General features: G+C 41.3%; 1 protein-coding gene across 1 annotated transcript in view; it reads left to right on the top strand.

Annotated features, from left to right (window-relative positions):
• PSMD11 (proteasome 26S subunit, non-ATPase 11) overlaps nucleotides 1-23,526 on the top strand; it is a 29,526-nt gene extending 6,000 nt beyond the window's left edge. The window contains exons 3-14 of the mRNA XM_023653039.2: nucleotides 2,281-2,405; nucleotides 8,287-8,358; nucleotides 8,985-9,042; nucleotides 11,222-11,416; nucleotides 15,895-16,039; nucleotides 16,838-16,898; nucleotides 18,681-18,743; nucleotides 20,445-20,570; nucleotides 21,074-21,109; nucleotides 21,376-21,427; nucleotides 21,727-21,869; nucleotides 21,988-23,526. Coding sequence (XP_023508807.1) covers nucleotides 2,281-2,405; nucleotides 8,287-8,358; nucleotides 8,985-9,042; nucleotides 11,222-11,416; nucleotides 15,895-16,039; nucleotides 16,838-16,898; nucleotides 18,681-18,743; nucleotides 20,445-20,570; nucleotides 21,074-21,109; nucleotides 21,376-21,427; nucleotides 21,727-21,869 — 1,076 coding nt within the window. The 3' untranslated portion in view covers nucleotides 21,988-23,526. The remainder of the gene's footprint in view (nucleotides 1-2,280; nucleotides 2,406-8,286; nucleotides 8,359-8,984; nucleotides 9,043-11,221; nucleotides 11,417-15,894; nucleotides 16,040-16,837; nucleotides 16,899-18,680; nucleotides 18,744-20,444; nucleotides 20,571-21,073; nucleotides 21,110-21,375; nucleotides 21,428-21,726; nucleotides 21,870-21,987) is intronic.
• Nucleotides 23,527-25,022: the final 1,496 nt, after the last annotated feature.

The following is a 25,022-nucleotide window of genomic DNA, read 5'->3' as shown; positions in this document are numbered from 1 at the left end:
CTGCTTTTGCACTGCGATGGCTGAGTTGAGTAACTGCCACTGAGATAATATGCCTGTAAAGCTGAAAATATTTACTATATGGCCATTCACAGAAGAAGTTTTCCAACCTCTGGGTTAGAGGAATGATACACACTATGTACATGTCTGATGTAAACAGGGTATTTGAACATTTGTCATAATATTAATGACAGGTACAGGATGAATTTAGAATGACAAATGGATCATTTGTCAACCTGGAGGGAAGTCTCTAGCATTATGTTGTGGGATCTGTCCATGTTCTTCTGGTCGGCCTCTGGCATATGGCTAAAGCCATTTCAGAAGGTGTGCTTATTTTTGTAGAACACTCAGTACGGTAGAGGACAGAATTAAGATTCAGAGTTATCGCCAAAGCCAGCAAGATTAAATTCAATGTGCTGAGTATAAAGTTATATATATACTTAAGGTATTTATCAAAAGAGAGGAAGGTGGGGAATTACCTGTCTATGCAGAAAAGACCTTATTGGACTTAGTGTGAACAAAGAGTGCTATTAGAAAAAGCAAAACATGCCATCTTGTGTTACGTGTAGTGGCCAGATCAAGAGAATTAAGCCATGACTCTACTGGTCAGACCCTACCTAGAGCATTGTTTTCAGTTCTGGATACCACAAGTGGTACGTTTGCAAACTGGTTTATTCAGAGGAAGGCAGCTGAGGTGATAAGGAATCTAGAAACCAGGACTTTGGAGGAAACAATTGAAGTTGCTAAAGATGTTTAGTTTGGAGAAAGGGAAAGTTAGGGAGATAGAAATGATATCTTCAAATGTTATCTTCAAATATTTGAAGCCATCTAGAAGGAGGGTATAGACTCATGTTTCAGAAAAGAACAATTTAGTTTAACCAACATTGGAATAATCTGCTTTCAGAACATTTCTGTCACTCGAGATTGTTTAGGATTGTTCAAGCATAGTAGAAAATGCTGTGGGAGAAGGGACATTGTACTAGACTACTTTTCAAAAAGCTGCGGTTATATAATATAAATGAAATTTGTGTGCATGCAAAAAGAATTTGAGGGGGAGAAATCACTGTAGCTTGGAGTTGGCATGGAAGAGTCAATAGGACTTTAGCTGGACCTAAAAGGAAATCTAAGATTTACATAGGTTGAGAAGTTCCAGATGGATGCAGCATGGGTGAGGCATGAAAGCAGGAGTGTGTGTAGTCTATGTAGGGGTGAATGGAGTGACAGGTGGGGAAAAACTTTAGACAGGTAGAATCAGAGGTCAGTACTGGGGAGTGAAGGGAAAGATGAACTTTTCCACTCTGTGGAAAAGTTCCTTTTGTATCTGACGCAGTCCTATGCGTCCTGTGACTATTCAGGTAGATGAGGATTTCAGGACCCTGAATTAGCATTCTCAGGAGGGTGAGGTTTGCTTGCCCTGAATTACAGTTCTCAGGAGGGTGAGTCTACAATTGGAGAATCTTAAAGAGGCAGTGGCACTAAAGTAATTTTAACCTACATTCCGAAAGTGCTTCCTGAGTTGTTTAGTTGAAGTCTTCTCTAATTTTTACTCTTGTTTCTAAAGATGCTCCCTTAGAGTTATTGTATCACCCTCTTTTCTTATACAAGAGGAAACAAACCTCTGTGCTAGACACCGTTTTTGGTCATAGTTTAAGATTTATTTTTTCAGATTAATGAGGAATTTTAAAAGGGTTTAGTATAACTTCAAGGGAAAAACACCCTAACTTTTACATGAAAAGTTTATTCACAAGAGTGCTAGGGAAGTGGTAATGCTGAAAGGCTGGAGAATACTTAGAGAACGGAGGAAGAAGGGAACCTGGAATTGAAAACTTTTTGTCTGTTTACAGAGAACTGCTAGGGCAGACTTGGGGGAAAAAAATACTCCTATAACCTGATCAAATTTGTTGGTTGTGGGGAAGTGATTTTGTCTAAGGCAGTAGAGGCACAGCACATTTCTTGTTCGAGAGCACTGCTCTCAGAGACTACTTTGCTGTTTATCTTTCATTAGGATAGATAATTGAGGCAGAGAGACATGTGCTTTTCCCAGGGTCCTCATAGTAATCCAGAGGCTGAGTGGAGAATAGAATACAGATTTGGTGTATGTTGTCATCTTGTTTTATCTACTTTGTTACCTGCTAAGAATGCTTTAAATTCCTACTAAGTTTCATTTAGACTGATTCCGGTGACATAAGTACTGATTTTATGATCTTGGGTCATTTTTTTAGTGGGTGTTTTATACCTAATATTGATGTTTACTTTTTCCTTTCTCAATTGCTTTCCACACAGAGCTTGGAGGACTCCTGAAGTATGTGCGACCCTTCTTGAATTCCATCAGCAAGGCTAAAGCAGCTCGCTTGGTCCGATCTCTTCTTGATCTGTTTCTTGATATGGAAGCAGCTACAGGGCAGGAGGTAAGTTACTTTAATGTCAGGCGGTAGACAATATGGAAAAAAGTCTGTTTCAGTGGAAGAAATGCTGCCTGCGCTGTGGTACTAATGTGGAAGGGACAGCTTAGGCCTTATCAAGTCAGTTTCTCTTTGTTACAGGGCATTTGATACTTTGGGTCTGTTCCATGCTTTGCTTTGTAAGTGGAGATTGTCAGTGGTCTCTGGAATCCTCATTACATCAGGGTCACAAACTGATTCTTGTCTTTGAGGTATTGTATTGCCACACCTTTGTAATGTTTTCTGTGTCTGTGGTACCTTTCATTCTGTGTCACAGAACTCCTTGTGAGCACTAATTAAGTCTTGTGGCTTCCCTTTTTGGCGTGTTTTAGACTGCGTGTATGCCTTTCTTTAGGGGTGAGCATCCATCTGTTTGTGTCTCATGTGTGCCGAAGTGATTCTGGTGTACCTGTACATTTCCTCCACAAATTCAGATGAGACCCTGAGCTGTATTGAAGAGTGCCTCTTTGGAATCACTGAGCCTCTTCTGACCTTTTCAAAGATAGCTGTATTTTCTACACTTCAGCAGAAGGAGACACTACCAAAGTTAATCATTCTGTAAAAAGAGGCAGATTCAATCAGGGTATATTGTAGTTGCTTGAATCTGTTTGTAGGAAGAATGTAGTTGTTGTCTTTCCTATAGCTAAATTGATCAGAACTTGTTGAGTGCCTGCTGTACGTTAGGCATTGTTGCACATACTGGGGATACATTTGTAAAAACACAGTCACTGTGCTGTCATGAGGATTATATTTTAGTGAGGAAGGCAGGCAATAAACGAATATATAAAATGTTGGATAGTATAAGGGCAGGGGTAGGAATTACTAGTTGGTTATGTGTCTGATTGTTTGCTGTAGCTTCTGTGGGTGTACAAGTAAAAGGTATGAAAGGGCATAGTAGCATATTGAGTAAATAATGAGGGATTTCAGAAACCCAGGATGTATGGATTCCACTTTGAAATTGTCTTTTGTAATATCTGGTTTCTTGCCTTAATGATTCTTTGAAACCTAGTTTAAAAACCATAAACTAACTTCATTTTTAGAAAATATATTTGTAGAGAAGCCTTCAAGTTGGTTTGTTACTGGCGGAACTGTTTAATGATAGTAGATCAAAAACAGATAATGTTTAGATGGCTGCCTTTTGAACCAAAGCATTAGAATTATTTTTATGAATAATTTAAGAGATAAAGTGATTTTTTTAAAAAAGGGGTGTTAGTCTTATCTAACTCTGACATTTTTTTTGATTGTACTTTGTTTTCATGAAAAAGTAGCATTATCTTTTGTTTGAAATAGGGTGCCTTAGAATGGGCTGATCAATAAATGTTAGTTTGAAATAGACTAATAAATGTTACTTGGAACTTTTTAGGCAGTAAAAATAATTATTCAGGCTGCTCCTTTGTACACTGAAGTCTCTGGAATTTGTCCCTTCCCGTATAACAAAGCTGACTCAGTGGATAGAACTGCATTTGTTTAATGATCGTTTTTCCTACTTCTTTGTAGAAGTCTATGCAAATCATAATTTAGTCTTCTCCTATAATTGGCTAATGAGATTTACTGGCCTTTATCTTGTGACTCCATGTTCAGTTAGGCCCTCCCCTCACTGTCTGTATGTTGCTATTGTTTGTTGCACATTACATTTTTGTCAACTAGAAATCTTTCTTCCTTTTCCTTGGGTGAAAGGAAACACTCTTAAGGTATTGTGTCATTTTAGTGCTAAGTAAAGGCTGTTTTTTGATAATTAGCAGTTTAGCTTTTTATCAAGAGCCAGAGTCTTAATCCACTTAGCAGGACTTCTTTTAGTAATTTTGGTGGATTATAGGTTATTTGCTTTGGAACATATTACGAATCATCCAGATTGTTTTACCTGTATCTCAAACTCAACATAGCCAACTTCAGTATCCAACTATTTATTAAATTCTGTCAGTTCAGCTTTCTTCAGTCTCTGCCCCTCCACCTCTTCTCTATTTGTTCTGTCTTGACAACAACCATTTAGTTTGGTTTCTAATTATTTCTTAATTAGACTTACTGTAAAAGCCTCATTCCACTCTGCATACTACCGTTGTGGGAGACATCCTACCAAGTAGCCCCCTGAACATATTCTTCTTCTCCCCATTGCCTGAAGAATTAGATATTTCATGGTTTTCTACAGTACAACCTACCACAGCAAGCTGATCTGCTGCTCCTTTATGAAATGTACCAAACACGTCAGCCATATTGGATGCCTGGCTCTTAGCTGAGCAAGCCATCTATGCTTCTCATGCTATCCTTTTCCTCTCCGTAGTCCCATCTCAAGTTCCACTTCCTCTGAAATCTCTCCTTGTTAACTTCAGTGTGATCTTAACTCTTTCAGTGACCCACATGCATTTTGTACATCTGATTTTTTTGCCTTGTGTGCCAGTTGCTTGTCAATTGCCTTATCTTCTTTACTGTAATGTAATCTCATTCAGGTGAAGCACTGCATACCTTGCAGTACCAGAGTGCCTTTCTCATTCCTAATATATGGCTATTCTTTAACCATGGCTACCTCTGACCTCACCCTGCATACTGTTCTCCCTTTTACTTTCTTTACAGATACAATACTCGTCTTTTTGTCATAACTTTAAAATTGTTCTAGCCTTGGGGCATTTTTATACATCCTGATTGCTCTCAGCCTGCTCTTAACGTGGCTTTTTTCTTTACATTGTTTCAAATCTTCACGAACATCTCACTTCCTCAGAGACCTTTCTTGATCACCCTATCTAAAATACCCTATCTCTGCTTTTCTTCCTGTTTGTTTTACTTATTAGCATCTGTTTCCTGTTTAGAATGTAAGTTCCATGAGGATAGCTGCTTTGTCCTATTCACTGCTGTATCCTCTGCACTTAGTGTAGTTTGGCCCAGAGGAGCTACATAACTAATATTTGTTGAGGAAATGTATGGATTATTCCTTCCCCATGGTAGGTGCTCAGGAGATACTTTGTTGAATTACAACTTGAGTTTATTGAATTGAGATATAAGCATGGGGTGTTGTTACTACATTTGTCTGGGTGACTCAAGGTCTCTGACTTGGGGAAATTGGATATAGTCTTCATCTTGGAAAATTCTAGGTTCTTTTGAAATTCCTGGAGTGATAGGAAAGGATAGAGGAGAAAATCATAGGTGGATCAGTGTCATAGTAGTATTGAGGCTTGAAGCAAAATACGAAGTTTTAGAACATTGTTAAGAGAGCTAGGAGTTTTGTGTTGGGGAGTTGGTTACCAAAAGTGTGCGAGAGGGGATTTTCTCTGCCTTTTTCTATTTGGGAACTAACCATAAGTCAAGATAGATCTACCGGACATATTCTGAAAGCTGATATGATTCAGGTTAGGATCAGGTCAATTGCAGGACTAAGGTTTAGAGCCTAGAAAGTGAAGATATGTATGGGGTATGAGGGTGAGTGAGGATGGGGTGGTTTGCAAGGGGAGGGGAGCAGAGAATTGGGGTAAGGAAGGGAGAAAGAAGAATGAACCACACCCTTGCCAAATAGTGAACTGAAATTCCAGAATTAACTTTACCTTCCAGGGATCTCTAGGGAGTTGCCTATGGAAAGCCATTGTTTGATATAGTGTATCCCACTGAAACACAGCACATTTGAAGAAACTTAACATCAAAAGTCTTGTTATTAAAACAATTATTTCAATGGAAAAAGGAGTTTGTGCTGGAGAATTTCAGACTTAGAATGGTAGTCATTTTTTTCCCATAGGAATTTAGATGAAATGTTAGAAAAATTGTTAAGTGTAATTGATTTAAAACTTAAATATGTAATTTTGACCACGTCAAGCTTCTGTGTAAGTATGCACCGCATAACAATGTTTTGGTCAATGATGGACATCATAAATGACGGTGGTCCCATAAGATTAATAGTAGCATATGGCCTAGGTGTGTCGTAGGTTATACCATCTAGGTTTGTGTAAGTACACTCTAAGATGTTCGCTGACGATGAAATCTCCTAACTGCATTTCTCTGAATGTATCACATCGTTAAGTGATGCATGACTGTACTCAAGTAAGGGCTTCCTCCAGAAGCACAGGCTTCTCCATCCCCTTTATCAGTCATTGTTAGCATTAGCAAAGCACAAAGCCTCTCAAACAAAACAGCTGTGCACAAGCGCCATAGCCTTTAAAATTTTTCCTTAGAACTGAAGCACTGATTTCACCAATTACAGTCCTAGATAATGCAAATCACGTACCCTGTAATTGAAACAGATATACAGTTCATGTTGTAAGAAATCCCTGCTCTAGGAAGAATGTCTGTAGTGACCTGAATTTATTAAGCCTGGGTTGAGGTAGAAAGAGCATTGGAGATAGGGTCAACATTTTGGTCCAGCAGCTGACCTTGAGTGAATTGCTTAACATCTAGACTGTCAGGGAATTGGGGACAGGTGAGATGCTAGAGTAGAATTCAGTGTTTCTTAACCGGGAATATACATCAGTGGCCAAGCTTTATTCCAGACTACTGAAATCAGGAGCCTAGAGATTCATTTTTGTATTGTTTGAAAAACCCCCCTGGGTAAAATTGATAGTAAGCATTTCTCAGCCTGCAGAGACATGTAGGACTAATGACTCCTGTACTTTCATTGCTAAAAATATTTAGCAAAGTATTTTCGATTCCATTCATGTCGTGAATAGAGATTTTCCTTTGAGTTTGGCTTTTCGGAACGTAACTTGAAACTCTGAATTGTGCTTTTATTTTAGTTTTTATAGACTTATGAGGTCAGTTGAGTTTAGAGTTGGAGATTAAGTAGCCACCAGGGGGCTCCAGTGAGTTGTAAAGGTTTCACTTAGTCTTTTACTGGTGAATCCTCCAAATACCATGTAATGTCATCCATTTATTTACTGAGCTTGGAGTTAGGATCTAAAGACAGAAGATCTGTCAGTTTGGATTACGTCCCTTTACTTTTCCTTCCTTAGAACATCTCTTAAGAGAACTTTGAGTTTACGTAAAAACCTGTTATATTAGCAGTTAGTTCTCCAGAAAGCTTTTCTTTTTATCTTACACTCTGATTAGGAATCTTAATACAAAACTTGCAGTAACAGAAGTGATATAAGACCTGCAGTACTTAAATATGTACTTTTTCAAAACTAGTACGTCAAGGATCCCTGATGGCATGTAGACATGTAGCATAGAACACTACTTTAAACCAGTTATTTTGCACAGTACTTCACTGCTTGGGTGGCAGATAGCATTGGGGGTTCAGAGCACCTTTGAATAAAGGTTAAAAGCCCTTTTAAGTGTTGGGCTAATTCTAATTTCTTTTTATTCCCTTTAATACAAGCTAAGTTTGTTGTATTGGCATGATGAATTGGTTAGTTTCACTTCTTAGAATCTGAAAGGGAAGAGCCAACTGAGTCTTTTGAGTCTTATTAAGCAACTGTTAGGAACAAGGCATTTGTGCTTAGGCTGAGAATTTCTCCCCTTTGTTACTCGTGTATTCATGTTAACACATTACTGTTACTATTGCAATGATTCAGGGAGAAATTTCTGCTTTAAAAATTCCTCAGCCAGTGTAGAAATCTACATTCTAGGGCTGCATGTGTTGAAGTTCTGAGTCATTCCTGGGAAGGTAGAAGAGGAATCTCTGAAGATGAAGCTCTTTTCCAGAGGACCACAATCTAAGCATAAAGATACTTTGTGTGTAAAAAAGCTGAGTTGATTCTCCATTATGATATAACCATTACACATTGAGATACTGTGGATCAGGGCATGTCCCTTGAGACATTAAATAGAGCAACATAGGTAATATATAAGGAGGGAGTGAAAGCTGTTCTCCAAAGCAAGGTTTGTGGGAAGAATGTGAGGGCATAATGTTGCATGCACTGTCTCTCTGTTGCAGGTCGAGTTGTGTTTAGAGTGCATCGAATGGGCCAAATCAGAGAAAAGAACTTTCTTACGCCAAGCTTTGGAGGTATGTGCCTACATTAGTACTGATTTCAGGTCTATAGGCGTTAGACAGACTGTGAATGTAAGTAATACCATCCTCATCAAGAGTATTTTGAGCAACCTTGTATTATCCAGGCACTCAAAGATTATTGGTAGTTGTCCCACTCATGAGAATTGCTCTGGTGGAAGTTTTGAGATAGACTTGCTACTTGGCTCAGAGAAGTAAGCAGCGACATGGTAAAGTCACTGGCCATAATAGGAGATAATACCATGAGCTAGACAATTTTTTTGAGTTGTTCTTTTTTTTCCTGCTTTTTCTCCCCAAATCCCCCCAGTACATAGTTGTATATTTTTAGTTGTAGGTCCTTCTAGTTGTGGCATGTGGGATGCTGCCTCAACACGGCCCAGTGAGTGGTGCCATGTCCGCTCCCAGGATCCGAACTGGCGAAACCCTGGGCCACTGAAGCAGAGCTCGAGAACCCAGCCACTCGGCCACGGAGCTGGCCCCTAGACAATTTTTTAGGCTAAATTTGGTGTTATCATCAGGACTTGAATATTCAACAGTAACAGTTCTGTGACTGTCAATCTTTGATTTCTTTCTTTGGCTTTTTTTCCCCCTTTCCATCAGTCAATGCCTTTTCTCTTTCCTAGGCAAGACTGGTGTCTTTGTACTTTGATACCAAGAGGTACCAGGAAGCTTTGCATTTGGGTAAGTAAGCTGGTAGAAATTAATAAAACATCCTGGCTGGCTAAATGAATGTATTCTGAACCTGTCTACTCTTATTAGTTACATATTAATTTATATTCTGCCTACTTCTAAGAAGGATTTAAGGTAACTTATATTTACTGAATCTGTCATGGAAAAATGTCATTTGGAAGTTCCAAGAAACTAACTAGAGTTAATCTGTCAAATTTGGAGAACAATAGGGTCAAATTGCAAGTGTTTTACTCTCACATTTACTACATCCGTTTATAATTATACTTAAAATTTATTTTAAAAATCAAGAAATTGATTGGATGCAAATATGTAAGGAAGGTGCAGTGGGCTGACTAAAGGCTTGCTCCTGTGTGGCCTTTAAACACCCTGAAATCTCCGCCTACTGCTTTTAAAAAATTAGTGGGTAGATTTGGATTATTTTCCCCACATGGAAAAACATGGCTTTCCTGATCTGTTAAGTTGAAAAAATTGCCAGTATTCAGTTTTTATCCTGCAAATTGGCACTTTCATATGATTCAAACAAGTAGCATTAAAAAAATAACTTATTGAGATATAATTCACAAACCATAAAATTCACCCTTTGAAAGTGTTCAGTCCAGTGGTTTTTAGTATATTTACAAAATTGTGCAACCATCACCACTGTCTGATTTCAGAACATTTTTATCACTACAGGAAGAAATCTTGTACCCGTTTGTTGTCACTTCCCATAATTCCCATCCATCATCTCTGGCCAACCCCCCCTGCCTCCCCTGGCAATCACTAATCTACTTTTTGCCTCTGTAGATTTGCCTGTTCTAGACATTGCATATAAATGGAATCATACAATATGTAGTCTTTTGTGATTAGCTTCTTTCACTTAGCATAATGTTTTCAAGGTTCATCCATGTTATAACACGTATCAGTACTTCATTCCTTTTTGTTGCTGAATAATATTGTATGGCTATACCACATTTTATTTATCCATTAATCAGTTGATGGACATTTAGATTTTCTCAGCTTTTTGGCTGTTATGAATAATGCTGTGAACAGGTTTAATGTAGACATTTTTTTCTTTTGGGTGTATTCCCAGGAGTGGAATTGTGGGTCATATGGTAACTCTGTTTAGCTTTTGAGGAACTGCCAAACTGATTTCCAAAGTGGAGCACCATTTTACATCTCACCAGTAAAGCATGAGGGTTCCAGTTTGTCCTCATCCTCACCAACACTTGTTAATATTGTCTTTTTTATTTTAGCCATCTTAGTAGGTGTGAATTAGTATCTCATTGAGACTTTGATTTGCATTTCCGTAATATCTTATGATGCTGAGCATCTTGTCATGTATTTATTGGCCATTTATATGTCTTTGGAGAAATGTGTATTCAAATCCTTTGCTTATTTTTTAATTGCGTTGTGTTTTTATTGTTTATTCTGGATACGAGTCTTTTACTGGATGTGTGATTTGCACAGTTTTTTTTTTTTTTGCCATCCTATGAGTTGTTTTTTCACTGTCTTGATGGTGGCCAATGAAACACATTTTAATTTTGATTAAGTCCCACTTATCTATTTTTTCTTTTGTTGCTTGTGCTTTTGGTATCATATCTAAGAAATCATTGCCTAACCCAAGATCACAAAGATTTACTCCTATGTTTTATAGGTTTAGCTCTTACATTTAGGTCTTTGATTCATTTTGAGTTAATTTTTGTATATGATGCAAGTCTGTTTGGATTTGATTTTCTTATCTGAGATGGGGAAGAAGGTGTATTTGGAGAACATTGATAGATCCAGAACACATTCCTTCCCTACCAACACTAGTGTCTCATGTTTCTTATGTAGTCTTGGAATTGCTGGATAGCAAGAGAGTGAGACCAAATGCCTGTCTGAACTAGATAACTCATTTCAGCGTTTTCTAGGTGGAGATTCCCACTGTATTCAAATCTTAGCAGTAAGTCTATAGGACTCTTGGCTCTGATGTTCTTCTTAGTCTGCAGAAAGCTTCAGAGATCTGTGTTTCTCTTTCAGAAGATAGCACATTAGCAGAAAATTTAATTCTTGTAAATAGATAACCTCTTTTTGAGTTCAGGCAGATTTCTTTATCCTGAGTGTTCATATGAGGGTGGGAGAGGGAGATTTTACAGTATTAAGGTATTAAGATTATGGCTAACAAGGGAGTATATATTTTTTCCTTCTTCAGGTTCTCAGCTGCTGCGGGAGTTGAAAAAGATGGATGACAAAGCCCTTTTGGTGGAAGTACAGCTTTTAGAAAGCAAAACATACCATGCCCTGAGCAACCTGCCGAAAGCCCGAGCTGCCTTAACCTCTGCTCGAACCACAGCAAATGCCATCTACTGCCCCCCTAAATTGCAGGCCACCTTGGATATGCAGTCAGGTAACATTCAGAGCTACTCATGGCATGTTTTGTTAAAGTTCATCTTATCTCACAGGTGGAAGGAATGGGGACTGGAGAATAAAATTGGCTGAGTCAGCTCAAGCTTCCTCAGAAAAACCAGTTAGAAGGCTACCTCTCTTACTAGCTGTCCCCCTCCTATTAACTTTCTGTTCACTGCCTAAAATACATTAATAATATGCTTATCCATTGTTGACCAGGCAACCTGATTGTTAGAACCAGGATCTTAGAGAGGTCTCACTTAGGTTTAAAAAGCTGCCTTAACTTCCATCTTAGTCACATACTCAGGAGGTAGTAGCATTTCTTTCCAGGATTGGACTAATCCAAGTCTCTTGTCACTTGGAGATCTTTGTAAAGCATGTTGGACATTTCCAAAGGGCCTCTCAGATCGGGGCTAAGGAACGACCCCCCAATTTCAGTCAAGTGTGGAGAGCGTTCTGATGGAGTGTGTGAAGTTTGTGGCTAGGAGGCCATAGATTGGCAGAATACTTTTTCTTGTAGGCAGCAGCTTTTATTGGTTATAATTTATTATCATTATTGAAGAAAGGCTGGAATTGAAGGCAGAAGATGAGTTTAAGCCCTGGTGTTACCTCTCTGCAATCCCTGCCACGTCTGTATTAAGAGAGAGAATACCTGCCCTACTTGCCTCTTGGGTATTGTGAGTGTCAAATGGCATGTTTTGTCATTCAGAGGTTAAGAGCAGAAGCTCTAGAAACCGACTTTCATAGGTTGAAAGTTTGGTTCTGCCAATTTCTAGCTGTGTGACTTTGGGCAAGTTGCTTAATTTATCTTTAGCTCATCTGTAAAATGGTGATAATAATTGTACCTCATTGGATTGTGGTGAGGATTAAACGAAATGAATATAAAGGTCTTATCTCAGTATCCAGCTTTGACCAAATATTGGCACTTTCTTTAAGCTGCTGCTCTTTCATTATGCCTTTCTTTCATGGGCAAGAGATGAACTCGCATCTTATTTCTCAGAGGAAATAGAGGCCATTTTTATGTGAACCCTCCTTGTGTCTCTTTCTTCTCCAGAATTTGTATCACTATCCATCTTTATCCCTTAGCAAGACTGATCCTTCTACCTGTCCTTTGGTTTCATTGTAAGTCTTTAGTCTTTCTTCTCCCCTTGAATCTTCCTCTCAGTCTTTGAACCACCCCAGCTGAAAAAGCACAGCTCTTTCTCCTTTTTTTTTTTTTTAAGATGGGCACCTGAGCTAACATCTGTTGCCAGTCTTGTTTTTTTTTCCTACTTCTTCTTCTTCTCTCCGAAAGCCCCCTAGTACATAGTTGTATATTCTAGTTGTAGGTCCTTCTGGCATTGCTGTGTGGGATGCCACCTCAGCATGGCTTAGTGAGTGGTGTTAGGTCTGCACCCCAGATCCGAACTGGTGAAACCCTGGGCTGTTGAAGTGGAGCACGCAAACTTTAACCACTCGGCCACAGGGCTTGCCCACTTTTCTCCTTTTTATTTATTTATTTATTTATCTTTGAGGAAGATCAGCCCTGAGCTAACATCTGCTGCCAATCCTCTTTTTGCTGAGAAAGACTGGCCCTGAGCTAACATCCATGCCCATCTTCCTCTACTTTTTATGTGGGATGCCTACCACAGCATGGCTTGCCAAGTTGTGCCATGTCTGTACCCGGGATCCGAACCAGTGAACCCTGGGCTGCCGAAGTGGAACGTGCGCAGTTAACTGCTGCACCACCGGGCTGGCCCCCTTTTCTCCTTTTTGAATTGCTGTCTCTTCTCTCAAGTTTCTTCAAAAAGTTGAGAGTATCCTTAGTTTGGTATCTCTATCGACTCTTTGAAAGAAGTGAGTACCTCCTTTTTCACGTCTGACTTTTGGGGAGGATTTTGACCCTGTGTAACATTCTGTGCTTCTTTGACATCACTGTCTTCTTGGTTCCCTTCCCTTGACTACTAATCCCCAGTCACACTTTGCTGTTTCCTCTTCCTTCTGACTGCCTCTTCAGTGTGGGTATTTCCCAGTGTTTTCTTAGTTCTTTTCTCTTCCGGTTCTCCCTGTCTCCTGTCTAATGCTATAATCTCCCATGGCTTTAGCTACCACATCACACTAATGGTCTTTTCATCTAGATCTCCAGTAGCTTCCCTCTCTCCTAAATTCCGGATCCATATTTTCAGCTGCATAGTGGATATACTTACCTAAATGTCCCACGGGTATTTCAGTCTCAACCTCTAAAACCAAAATTATCATCTAACTCCTCCCTCCTCAACCATTCTTATCTACATTTCCTATTTTAGTTAATGGTATCATGATTGACTTAGTTGCTAAAGCTATTGTCTTTGGAGTAATTTTGACTCCTTTCTCTCCTTCACTCCTCTTATCCAATCAGTTGCCAGATCAGGTTGAGTCTGTCTCCAAATCTGCCCTTTCTCTTCCACCTCTACAATCACTGCCTAGATCACTGTGGTAGTCTTTTACTTATCTTACTGTCCCTAGTCACTTTTCCCAAACCATCTTCCTTACTGGTCCTGAAGTAATTTTTCTGAAACACAAATCTGATCATGGACCTCCTTTGTTTAAAATTCTCCAGTGGTTCCCCATTATCCCCAGGCTAAATTTTACTTTAACATGGCATGCAAAAGGAGGGCATACTTCCTTTCCATCGTCATCTCTAGTTTTCAGTCCTAGTCACCAAATGACTTCATGTGTTCCTGCTTCTGTGCCTTTATATGTTTTGTCTTCTCTGCTTGGAAATTTCCCTTTTCATCTTGTCTTCTTGGCAAACTCCCTTGCATTCTTTTTGATCAAGCTCAGATATCTCCTCTTCAGTGCCTTCTTTGCTTTTCACTTCCCTATCGGAAGTATATTCTTTTGTACATATTATGGTGCTAATCTCCTTGTTTCTGTTTTGGTGACCATTTCCCATTGTGAGACTATGAGCTCCTTGAGGGCCTTAGTCATTTATTTCCTCTACAGTAGCTTTATCAGTACTTGGCATGTGGTAGGCCCTCATTAATATTTGTGTTGGACAAATGAGAGTCTAGTTTTATATTTTTGTTTGTTTAAATAATAAGCCTCATGTGCCAACCATGATGCTCATAGTCCTAATGTGGCCCCTGTTTACTAATGTGTGTGGGAAAGTGATATACCAATTCTTGGTCCTTATTTTGTTTTTAAACCAGTCTTGTTTTGGGTCTGGTCTGTTCTCTTCTAGCTCTGGACTGGGAGGTATGGGAAAATGGGGATTTTTCTCATCTAGCTTAGCAGTTTTAATAGTTTGTTGGGTGTTCTTGAAGGGAGCTCTTCTTGGCTGCAGAGAAGGGCAAGTTTTCTCCAGGCCTCTATAGTTAAGAACAGTAATAGAAGGATCTGATTCCTTCAGCCTCAAAGTTAGGAGGCTTTTTGGGTAGGGTAAAAGTACTGGGGTATGACACGTACCACTCAATAAATGATTATTCCCAGCTGGTGCCAGGCACACAGGTATGTGACAGGTGGATTAAAAGCGTGCTGAAACATTGGTCCCTTGGGGTCACGTGTAAGCAGTTTCATCCTTTTACTCCCTAGTGCCACATACTTGCTGCATGTACCTTGATGAGAAGAATGTTGGGGGAGCCCTGTGGTAAACAGATAGATGGGACTGAAGTCTAGAAATTCATAAGGGACGAGGCAGAATTAGAGCTGATATACAGAATCTTAGGTCTTAGATGCCTCCCAAGGTAGAAAGAAGTAATTTTCATATTATCCCAAGTAATAGCAGAGCTTGGAAGTAATAGCAGGTTCAGTCAAAGTTAGGCTTGTTGGGAGCAACCCAGTGTCTATAAACAGTAGAGAATTGGTTTGATGAACTACGTTGTATTAGCCTTAGGAAATACTTCTTAACTGTGAACAGTTAAGTTCATGGACTTGGCATTATGTGAAATCTGCATACTGATTGCATCTAAACAAAAGCACATCCATAAATGACAAATCTCTGAAATGAGAATATAAGAGGTTGAATTTCTTTCTTCTGTGAAAGCTGCTTACATATGAGAATGTCAAGCTTAGAAAAGCTACCTTAAAGAAATGGTTGATGTTATTAAAACAGGTCCTTCGGCAGTCTAGGGATGTTTGGGTCAACTTTCTGTTCTGTGAAGGTGAGGTCATGGAGGGTAAACATGGCCTTTTCTAGTGGCTCCAAAAGATAGGAGGAGGAGCACTGCAGTGGTGGTGAGAAGCATGGGAAAAGATGTTATATGGTTTTTAGAGTTCGGTCTCTAACTCCTTTGGAGTTTTTATTGGCAAGATGACGTTGAACTGGGAGGCCAAACACCTGAATTCTAATTCTAGCTTTCCCATTAGCTGACAGTGATTTAGGGCAGGTCCTTTATACTTTGCTGACCTCTTCAATAAGTAGATGAGGTTGGGATAGATTTCTGAGGCCCTTCCTAGCTCTGATCTTTTGTAGATCCATTTACTTCATGTGGTTCTTACTCCTTTCTTTTTAATCTCCAGGTATTATCCATGCAGCAGAGGAGAAGGATTGGAAAACTGCATACTCATATTTCTATGAGGCATTTGAGGGTTATGACTCCATCGATAGCCCCAAGGCCATCACATCTCTGAAGTACATGTTACTGTGCAAAATCATGCTCAACACGTAGGTGCACATTAACTTTGGGATATGAGAACTCAAGTGCTTCAACTAAGTTTTTCTGCCATGGCGAGATGGCTTGGGCAGAGTTTGGCCAGTTACAGAAGCGGCAGCAGCCGCCTCTCAGGCTGGTTGAGGTAGGGTGGGAGGATTGAAGGTTGTCAGGGCACTTTTGCATGCTAGTCTTTCAGAATCGGGGAGGCAGATTTTAGAAATTTCCTTTCCAGCCCCTCTTAGAGTGCCATCCTGCAATTATTCTGTCCGGAGAGTTGCAGAGCATAGTACAGGGGGCCAGGAAATAGCTTCAGACCAGCACCAGCCAGCTGGGCCACCCGGAATGGGGGTGGGTTAAGGAAGAGGTGAGATAGAGGTGTAAGTATGACAGATTTTTTTAAATAAAGAATTCTAGAGAATTTATCCACATTCTTTTGGGATAAATGAGATATTGACTAGGATTCTGTTTGGATCTTCAGATTACACAGGGAGTGTGTTTTACTAAGACCCGTTTTACTGAGATTTGACTTACACTGGCCATTCTGCCTGTTGGGTCTATTAGTTTGGTAGGTTCAGTGTGACTTTCTTTTTAATGCTGGAATTTTTCTACTCTTTAGTGCTGAACTTTGGCCAGAGTGTGGAAAGCCTGGGTTCTGCAATGTGAGGGGCTTATGGGTTTAGGGGTGGGGGCCAGTTACATCTGTGGGCAGAGTCTTCTTAGTGCAATTTTGAGAAAAAGAAATTTTCCTAAACCTGTACTTAGCAACATAACATCCTGGAGCAGTTGACCAAGTATGTCTTTTTTTCTAGCCCAGAAGATGTCCAGGCTTTGGTGAGCGGGAAGCTTGCACTTCGGTATGCGGGGAGGCAGGTAGGGGATACCTTGACTGCAGTTCTGATCTCTGCTTGCTGTGAGGCCAGCATGTTGTCAAACATGATGGTCGGTGAGACTAGTGTTCTTCAGGTCTCCATTCTGTTCTTTGTTGTTTTTTTTTCCCTCCTCCTTTCCCTTAAGCCCAGTCAGTATATTTCCATACTGTTAGATTCTTGGCCTAAAAAGTCAGTGTTTGGTGTTCTTACGGACATCGGGTGGTTTGAGGGACTAACTGAACTGCAGCATTTGTGGTGAGTTTGGTTGCATTTGGCTTTGACCAAAAAATTTATCTACCATGAGCCTGACTTGCAAATTTAACATGTGTAGAGTATGAAATCTTGGATTCTCCAAGAGTCTGGAGCCTGGTGCCTGGTGAGTTCTGCTCTGGTTGTGCTTTAGGGAGATTGGATTGCTTGGTGCAGAAACTGGATTTTGAGGGCTCACCTGAGTGCTTCTCTTATCAGTACTTTTCCACTCATGTCCTCTGTTTTGGTGTGGTACAAGAAGAGGCCTTTGATGGTTGGTAGCTCTTTTTGTGGTACCTTTTGTGCCTGAGTAGGTATGAATGTGACCTGTGTGAAGATGATGCCTCAGATGTTTGCATCATCCCTTCTTTATACTTTGCTTGAGTATCACTAATAAAGTAAAAGTAATCTTTCTAGATTTCAAATGCACTTGTCTCTAAACAGCAGACACATTGGCTGTCCTGCTGTATCTGTGGAGGAATGGCCACAATAGATAATTTCTTCCTTCTCTACACGTGACCTTAACAGGCTTTTCATCGGAAGTTTCAGATCATCTTCTAGTTTTAACCAAAAGAATACTGGTTATTACTATAGTGAAAGACTCACTGCTCTATCTAGAGCTAGAGTTGAGGAGACAGGCTAAGAGAAGTCAAATGTCCAGGACAAGGTCAGGTAACTAGTAATGGTGGAGTGAGACTTTGAACTTGGGTTATTTGGCTGTAAGTTACAGGCTTTTCTCATGACAGCTGTTCTGTCTATAGGATGAATGCTGGAGACAAACACTAATAATTAGCTTTGCACCATTTTTAAAATCTGCTATATAAGACGTGCCATCCTTATTTAAGAACGTAGGCTGGCACGAGAGGAGCTTCTTGTGGTCCTTTGTACCTTGATGACAGCTTTCAAGCAGCAGTCAGTCTGATCTCCTAGCAAGATGAATGTTGTTGATTTCCTGCTGAGTAGAGACCTGATAGCTTGGTTACGTGCCTTTTCTATAACCAGGTTAGAAGTTGCCCTCAGCTGTTGATTGTCCCTTCATTACTATGGGGTTTTAACATTCAGTGTAATATGTGGAATTTTGATGCCTCAATCCTAATGAAAGTAGACCCTGGTGTGTGCTGTGTACCAAACCTAGCAGAATGAGTCTTGATAAAGCACAGATATGATCAGCTCTAAGGGCAAGAAGGAGTCTGGGGGGATAGGGAATCTTACAGGAGAGGGGAGGAAATCACTTCTACGGCCATTTTCCTTTTTAGCTTGTCAACTTTGGAGAATGCTGTATCAAGGCATATTTTTTGGAATAACTTTCTATTTCCTAGTATTTTTAAGTCATTTTAGATTTCAAAGGGAAACTGGTTGGCACACGCTGGGATTCTAGCTTTTCTTCCCGGGCCTCTGGAGAAGAACAGTGGTGGGGCAGGTTCTTCCTGCAGCCAGAAGTTATGTGGACATAGCAGACTACTTATGAGACATGCTTGGTGGGATGTGAGTACACAGAATAGATCACTTTCACTATTTTTCTCCTTATTCTTAGACAGAAGCATTAAAGTGTGTGGCTCAGGCTAGCAAGAACAGATCACTGGCAGATTTTGAAAAGGTAAGCATGATTGATATGGGGTTGGTAGAGGACGAGGGGTATTTACAGTCATGCATTGCTTAATGATGGGGATATATTTAGAGAAGTGTGTAGTTCGGCGACTTCATTGTTGTGCAAACATCCTAGAGTGTACTTACACAAACCTAGATGGTGTAGCCTACTAGACACCTAGTCTATATGATACTAATCTTATGGGGCCACTGTTGGATATATCTCGTTGACTGAAGCATCATTATGCAGCACATCACTGTAAGTACTTTAAAAAACTTTTCATTCTAAATGATTGTAGTTTCACAAGAAGTTGCAAAGATAGTACAGTGATTTCCTGTGCCATTCACCCAATTTTCCCCAATGGTGATATCTTAATTATAGTACAGTATCAAAACCAGGAAACAGTTAAACGCTTTTGTGCAATGAAACTTGTTGAATTGTAATACCTCATTTATATACAGGACCTTTCAATTTCCAAAAGTTCTTTCTGTCATCCTTTTCTCATTTTGATTTTTAGTAAGAAACTCATTATCTGCATTTTATGGTTGAGGGAACTGGGATTCAAATAGGATGCCTGAAGTCACTCAGCTACTATGTGTCAGGGTTTGACTCCAGACCTGATGTTTGTTCTACATGGCATGGTCTTAGGTATTCCTTCAGCTCCACAAATGCTAGGTCTGTTTCTCTTCTGTGGACAAAAGAGAAGTCTCGATGTGTGCATCCGGACCAAAAGACACTTCCTCAGGGTGACGTTCTAGGCTTGCCTTGCCTCCTGTGCCTTTTACTCAATGTTCACAAAGGTTTGAAAAGGCAGAAAAAGTTGTCTAAGAAGTAGGGCGAGACATATATTCTTTTCTGAAATTCTTAGTCTGTGTATCATGGCCAACTTAATAAACACACACCTAGATCCAGGAAGAAAACCAGTGTGGATGGAGACTAGACCGTGTGGCTCTGACTGTCTCCAAGGCTCATCATCTTTCTAGAGGTTTCTTGCCAATTTTAGTTTCTTACTTGGCATGGTTTGCTTGCTTCCCTTAACACCTTATAGAACAGCTGACATGAGGCCGGGATATTGAGACCATTACTAAAGGTAAATAAGTCACATACGCGAGTAAACAAACAGTCTAGATAATTTTTTCCCAAAGTTTAGGATGTTTGTTGGAGGACTTCTCTTAGGGGTTCCTTGGAAAAAGGGTCTGTGATCAGATATTTAGGAAACACTGGGGCTAAACAAATTAGAAAGGTACTTTGTTTTCTGTTAACTGCAAAGCTGTACTGTGCTGATATTCCTTATAAAACACCAAGAGCTAGCTGTGGAATTCAGCATTTCCTATTATTTAACCTCAGAATTCCTTTTTTTTTTTTTTTTTATGGAGACCCTGTTTATTCTCTGGAATATATATTGAGAATTGCTTGTGTAGTTAATTTGGCTTACGAGACAAGCTGCTCTTGTGGCTTACACAGTTTGAGCTGTCAACGTGAGGCTTTCGGACAGAAAGATGGTGTCTAGGGTGGCTCCATCTTTTAGTTCTTGATATTCCTCTTCTTCTGCCTTCTGTCATGGCTGTTCTTTAACCTCCCCAAATCCTCCAGAACTTCAGTCAACCATATAGTTCCAAGGACCAGCAGACTACTTACTTAGGAAGCTAGGAGTAGCGTGACTTTCAAGTGCTTCTCGGTGCCAATCTCTGTGACCGGCTCTTTTGGCAGGCCCTGACAGATTATCGGGCAGAGCTCCGGGATGACCCAATCATCAGCACACACTTGGCCAAGTTGTATGATAACTTACTGGAACAGAATCTGATCCGAGTCATTGAACCTTTTTCCCGAGTACAGGTAAGAACCCCTCTGGGTTCCTAGCCATTTTCTCATGGGAGGGGGTTTCTGGCTAGACATCCTCACTGTAGCCCCTTCCCTTCCCACACCCATCGAAAATAGTAACTCAGTTCAAAGGGTGTGTCTGGTGGGCAAGAGGCCACCAAGAGCTTGGGATTTTCTTGACAGGGAACAAGAGTCGAGGAGAGGGATGCTGTGGGGTAGAGGCTGGTGAGCTTGCCTCTGTTTATATTTAGTACAGTCTCCTCCTTGCTTTTGTAGTCGTTGCACATGTAAATGTTTTTCTTTTGGGTATATGGGACAGGAGTGTGTTTATTGTCTGCAGTGATGAAGGGTAGGCAGATGGACATAGCACAAGGACCTAAAAACGGCCAAAGAGAGTCTGGATAAAGATATCCAGCAGGATTTCAAGAGATAGAGCTATTCCTCACCCCACCCCCAGCCCCATACTAGAGGCAGAGGTAAAACTTTCAGTGTTGGTGTCTCTCTACCTTTCCTTTTAGATCGAACACATATCTAGCCTCATCAAACTCTCCAAGGTAAGGAGTCCTGAGCTTGTGTGGTGGGAGTAGGGATGGAGAAAGGGGCGTGTGGAGGGGCTGGCTTTTACACCCGTTGGGCCTTGTTGGAAAGCTCCCAAACTTCTCAGTGCCGATTGGGGCCTGCGGGCTCAGAGCTGGAGTTGCATTGTTGCTGTTTTGTTTTCAGTCCATTTGCCGTAAGACTCTTGTATATACGGCTTTCAGATCATTGTGATCTCTGACTAGTGAATGCTGGTCCCTTTAATCATGTGCTTTGATCTTAGGCCGACGTGGAAAGGAAATTATCACAGATGATTCTTGACAAGAAATTTCATGGTGAGTAATAGTTATACAGGCGAAGGGGCTGGTGGTGGTGATGAAATGGTTTGAGAGACATCATGCTCCTTTATCTTGAAAGAAGCTGTTCCATTTGTTTCACCCGGTGCTTCCCTGGGATCCTTGCCCCTCTTAACCCTGTGATGAGACTGTATAAAAACCAGGCACAAATGGAACAGAGAGATGAGTTGTTTTCCCCTCTTTTCTGGAGAAAGCGAGGCAGCTAGGGAGCGGGCTGCTTCTCAGATGCTTTGTATCTAATCCCTTCTTTACCTGGGTTGCCCTTGTGTTTCCTGCAGGGATCTTGGACCAGGGGGAGGGTGTCTTGATTATTTTCGATGAACCCCCAGTAGATAAAACTTATGAAGCTGCTCTGGAAACAATTCAGAACATGAGTAAAGTAGTGGATTCCCTCTACAACAAAGCCAAGAAACTGACATAGGTGAGTGCTGGCTCCAGGACCTGGGCCCGGGCAGCGCCGTCTTCTGCCTGTCGAGACTGAAAGCCTCCTGGTGGCCTGGCGGCTTCCCCGATTGACACTGCTCTGTCTTCTCTTGCAGAGTTGGATCTGTAGCGGTCCTTTGGAGAGTGTGTGTGGCGGGAGAGTGAAACCTTTGGGGAAAATGCTAGGAGATTCTTTTTTTGTTTATGTTCTACTTTTCGCTCGGAAAGTTTTTAAATCCTCATTTGGTGCATCTGTATTCCAGCCGATAGGTGTGCCAGTTTTCATGTAATCTTTACTGGCCCAACTTGGGAGTGGGGAAATTGCTTAAAAAAAAAGAAAAAGAAAAAAAAAAGGTTATTCTAAATAAAAGGAAAAAGGCTTACACTACCTAAAGCTGTGCTCTCTGCCTCCTGGGAGAGGGCTGCAAAGCCAGGCGCTCTGCCCACCACTGGGGCTCCTAATTCACCTGCTGGGCGTCACCTCTCCTCCTCTTCAGAATTGGGTGTTTGCCTGACCATCAAAGCAACGACTTTTTATTCTGTTTGTACTGAACCAAAACAAACAACTGTGTATAGACTGCTATTTTCTTTTTTATTTGAAATGAGGCGTTTCGGTGTTCTTTCCCCTGCTATATGGCCTGTCCACCTGCCTTTCTCCCAACCAATGGCTCCAGCAGACTGGCCGGAGGGCCCGCCGCCGCCGCCACAGCAGCAGCAGCAGCACCTGCATGGCTCCACTCCGACCTGTGAAGGAATGGGGATGAGGCCAGGAGCTCGTGTCCACCACGGCCACATGGGGAGCAGTGTGGGCCCTCAGGGGGCCTGCTGTGCATGTGGCTCTTTTTAACACAGTACACTAGATTAGACGTCAGTGTTTTAATTGCCCCTCTCCTCTGCTCTTTTCTCTCTCCCTTCTCTAAACCAGGAGACCATCACATGTCTCTTCCTTCCTCCTTCCCCCCTCCAGGGGAATCAGGCTGTCTGAAATCCATCAGCTTCTCTCCCTGTCCCACTCCTCCTTTCCTGCTGTCAGATGGATTTATTCCTTTTTTAAACAGTGAACATCGCAAATGAGACTGTGGGGTGGTTTTTTTTTTTAAATTTTTGTTGGGTTTTCAAGCAACCTCATGTCCCCCTCCCAGGGAGCTTCTTTATTTACCTCTTAGAAACTGAACGGATGGGAGGAAGAGCACTGTATTTCAGCATGCTTTGTTTTATGATGAGATTTCATAGCAAGGCTTTAATGCCATTTGGGCAGGTAAGCTTCTGCACCTCTGTTGTGCTCAGCTATATTTTCTTCTCATCTCCTCTTTGTTTTCTCTCTTTTCCTCTCCCACTCCTCCTGCCTCCTTCCTGCTGGCCTCCTTTTGTCTTTCTTTCCCTTTCTCAGATTATCCTTCCAAGTTTTCGTAATAAATTTATATTTTGTAAAAGGATTTTGTTGTACCAGGTTTTGCATCTTCACTGAATCTGACTGGCTTTTATTTTCCTCTCCAAAATCAAGTTTTTGTTCTCAACATCTCTCCCCATCATGTCCAGTCACTGTTTTGTTTTGGCGCCATCAATATCAAATGTACAAACGGTTCTTGCTAACCAACACCAGGTATATCTGATGTTCAGATGAGTTCCAATAAAAACAATTTTTTTTTCAAAAAGTGTCCTTTCTTGAGTGCTGGAGGGCTTCTCATCAACTCCAGACAGCTCTGTGTAGCCCTCTAGACTGGCCAAAGCTCTGTTATCTCATTTGCTTCGTGGGAGACTTTTAGATCTGGGCTAAAGGAGAGGGTTTTGGAGAAGGTTGGTCTGTGAGGTCTGAAATGGGAAATGGTGTTCAAGTATTTGTTTTTCCAAGGAACGTGGTCCAGGGAGGACATGGGGTTTGGGTTGTAATATCAGCCTATTTCCTCATCTACACGGTGAGGATGGCGCTTCCTTGATAGGCAATTGTGGTGTGAGGGTTATATGAAATCATGGAAATGCAAGTGCCTGGAGAGTCCTGACATTCATTGTGGTTTAGTTTCCATTTGGAATCTTCAAAAGCAGTGATTTTCATACTAGCCCTCAGACCCTGAGGTCTGAGCTCTTCTGAGGGGCTCTGGGGCCACTGGGAGGGAGAGGTGAGCTCTAGCCACCAGCTCCACTTCAGTCTGAGCAACTCTTGCTATTGTCTGTTTTAGTGTCGTGTCTCTGTGTACACTTTTACTTGTGGGAAGAGTTTTGCTTTAATGAAGAACTTTAAAAAATGTTCCAAAGGGATCCAGAGCGAGGGCAGAGGGGAGGGGTTTTCCAAGCCCAGGGCAGGCCCGAGGAGCTCAGCCGGGCAGCAGCTCATTCCTCTGCTCCCTTTGCAGGTCTGACGACTTCCTTCAGCCCTGTGCTGTCCACTGTGTAGCCACTAGCCACACATGGCTGTTGAGCCCTTGAAATGTGGCTAGTTTGAACTGACGCACTGCAAATGTAAACACAAAGCAGACTTTGAAGACTTAGTATGAAAAGAATGTAAAATAGCTCAACTTTTATATATATATGTTGAAATATTTTGAGCATTATTGGGTTAAATAAAATATATTATTAAAATTCACCTATTTTTTAATGTGGCTACTAGAAAATATTAAATTACCTACGTGGCTTGCATTCGTGGCTCACATTTGTTTTTTTGGACAGTGCTGCTCTAGACCTTCAGGACTGACTGCTGCTCCTCCCGGGCCTCAAATAATCTTGAGTCTAGGTGGCTGAGAGGGTCGGGGAGCCCATGGGCCTGGCTTCCTCATCTGGGGGAGGAAGGGACCAGCCTTTATGGTTCCAGGGCTTTGTTGTGTGTTAATGTGGTGTTGGGAGCAGAGGCTGAGGCACTTGGCTGTGGAGGCCTGCTGTGTGCTGGAGTTATGTAATCTGTGCTGCCCAGAAGGGCCACTAGATGTTGCTCTGTGATCCCTGAAAGAACAAAGCATGACTTCCTCAGGAGCCAGGGCTCGGCCCTGCTTTATTTGGAACACTGTCTGGAAGCTACTGGCTGGGGCCTTGGCCTCCCTTCCTTGGGGTGGAATGGGAAGGCAGGCATGCAGAGGACGGGGACTCTCCGATGATACATGGGCATCCCGGCCCAGCGGCACAGATAACAAGCAGGCTGGCTCTTCCGAAGCTCAAGATA

Source organism: Equus caballus, chromosome 11 (assembly GCF_041296265.1).
Source record: "Equus caballus isolate H_3958 breed thoroughbred chromosome 11, TB-T2T, whole genome shotgun sequence".
NCBI lineage: Eukaryota > Metazoa > Chordata > Mammalia > Perissodactyla > Equidae > Equus > Equus caballus.
The sequence above is the reverse complement of the archived record's forward strand: the minus strand, read 5'-3'. Positions and strand labels throughout refer to the sequence as shown.